This window comes from Pygoscelis adeliae, unplaced genomic scaffold, assembly GCF_000699105.1.
Source record: "Pygoscelis adeliae isolate BGI_AS28 unplaced genomic scaffold, ASM69910v1 Scaffold100, whole genome shotgun sequence".
Taxonomy (NCBI): Eukaryota; Metazoa; Chordata; class Aves; order Sphenisciformes; family Spheniscidae; genus Pygoscelis; species Pygoscelis adeliae.
Window position 1 is genome coordinate 2149457 of NW_008824034.1, and position 2408 is coordinate 2151864.

The 2408-nt window shown below is 38.2% G+C and overlaps 1 protein-coding gene across 1 annotated transcript in view; it reads left to right on the forward strand.

Annotated features, from left to right (window-relative positions):
* The window catches only part of KIAA1210 (KIAA1210 ortholog), a gene marked incomplete at its 3' end in the record, with an annotated part of 27795 nt that overhangs the window by 10429 nt on the left and 14958 nt on the right, over positions 1-2408 (forward strand). The window contains exon 4 of the mRNA XM_009331304.1: positions 2004-2162. Coding sequence (XP_009329579.1) covers positions 2004-2162 — 159 coding nt within the window. The remainder of the gene's footprint in view (positions 1-2003; positions 2163-2408) is intronic.

Consider the following 2408-nt stretch of genomic DNA (forward strand, 5'->3'; position numbering starts at 1 on the left):
AAAGGATACTGTATTCTAGGTCATTTCCTTCTTCCAAAGCACATATGAACCCTCCTTGACAGCTCCCTTATCAACTGTTGGTTATATTAATTGCATTTAAATAACTGCCCAGCTCAGAGCACTGAGATAAAAGTTTAAGATTTTTCCAGAGACTGAAAACAAACCGTTGATAAGGCAGCCAAAGGCCATTGAAGTTCTTCCTTTGCTCAGTGTGAGCTTTATGTTGCGAAACACAGTTGCATCATATGTTAAGTAATAAAAGATGCACAGAGGGACTTGTTCCTCAATAAGACTGTAAAATAGGCTAGGCTTCAACTCAGGGTATTTTTTGTATAGCAGTAGGAGTAGCAGGAGAAATCATGTTTATATATGACAAAACTTTGTTGGGGGAAAAAAAGCTCTTTTCATGCTATCTCCAGTCCACTGTGCCTTCTCTTCATCCATCCATCATCCTGCATGGTAACGTAATACTGCCAGCACTATTTTTATAGCCATAAAAGACATCCTTTTTCTGTGAGCTTCACTCTTGTCAGAATAAAAGCCAAGCACTAATAAAAGCTGTTATTTTCTTAGCGATGTAAATTAACTTCTACCAGTAGAAGACAGACTGTAAATTCAGAGTTTCCCCCACAACACTTTGCTGTCTGCATGTAATATATTTAATAAATCAAAGATAGGAAGTTGTGAAAAGAGGGAAAAGCAAAATTGACTTTCTGTATTTTCCTTCCCATGAAGTGCACAGGTATGTTGTATGTCTTGTTTTGTCCATATATTGCAATCTTTGTGCAGTTTGGCATCAGTCCTGCTTTTGCAGCTCATATTGGTGATACTTCTTTGATTGTTGTGGGTAAGAGGGCAAGAAAGCTGTTTGAACTGGGGGACTGGTGGATTAAAGAGTGACATTGTGCTACCCTGAGTGGCTGTTAGATATATAGGAATTACATTCCAAGTGAATCTTGCTGAATAAGAATGGCAGCTATGTAGATCTATTTTACAGAGATATAAATGAATGCAGAGCTTGCAGAAGAGCACAGAATTAGGCCTAGAATTTCCCAATCTGGTCTACTAAGCAAAGAAACAGAAAAAACAGGTCTGCATATTTATCTTGGGAATATTCAGTTGAAACGTTTTTAGTTGAAGGACAAAGTTTCTGTTCAGACCTTGTTTCTATTCCAGCTTTGACATAGCCGACAGACTTAAGCCAAGAATTTTAGTAATGGTGTTTCCTGAGATCTGAACTTTTTTAGTTTGAGGGAACATCTGGCTGCTTGTGAGGTTGCAGACTTCGTTTTATTTTTCTAGGGTCAGGGCCTGCCAGAGCATTCTTTTGTGCAATCTTGGAAAAGAATCCCCATACTCCTTTACAAACAAAGTTGTTCCTGGCTGCCATTATCATTCTTGCTGTAGACAGGATCAGGATGTGATGCTGGGGAAAATTAACAAGCAATTCATTAGGGTGGACCAGAAATTGAATTAAATTGTCTTTGTTTAAAAAGTGGGACTCAGCTACTTGTGTGGGAGAGGGTGGTGACAAGCTCTCAATATTTGGGAGGGCTTTGTGAAGGAGAGCTGACCACATAAACCTGGGGTTGGGAACGGTTGACTGACAATGCTTTGTGTGACTATCTGGGATATCTGGATACACGTAATTATTTAAAGAATACTTAAATCTAGTATTTTTAAAGTTTTAAATTTTAACTGAGCTAAACTGCTGTAAGTTTTCTGGAATGGTGAGAGTTCTGTCTTTGGTAACTTACTGAATAAAACTGATTTTGATTTTAATTTTGTACCAAAGCCAGTTCTAATGATGGGTCCTTGATGAATGTAACTAAATAAAATTTTATTAATGGCTATTTTCTGTAATTGGTTTGTTTCTTCAAGTATTTCTGTTAACTAAGAGATTCTGCATGCATAATGGGAGCAACTGGGGTAAAAGTGTCCAAAATGTCCCCTATAAATAATGCCATTTAAAGTCTATATTCTAAATTTCTTTTCAACCACAGCTTCAATTGCAGCAGAACATCAGACTTGGATCGCCTCCTCTTGTTATAACTGGAAAGAAACTGGAAGATGCAGGTGCTGTTTCTGAAGATGATGGTTTACCTAGAAGCCCTCCTGAAATTTCAACCCTTCATGATGTTCTGACAGACTCACCAAGCAAGGTACAATCTTTATGTCACTTTAGTGACCACCTGTACAGAAAAGGTAAAATCTGCTTGAAGAAGGGGAAGACCTTTTTGCTTCCTTGTGATAAAATCTGATGGTACAGATCAGTCAGAACTAGAACAAATTACCTAGGTGGATTGTGGACTTGTCACTGTGAGGGATACCTAGGAAGCAGCCTTACAAATACCCTTTCTGAGCACAATTTTCTATGCTTTTATGTAGACCAGTGCTGGGGCAGTTGT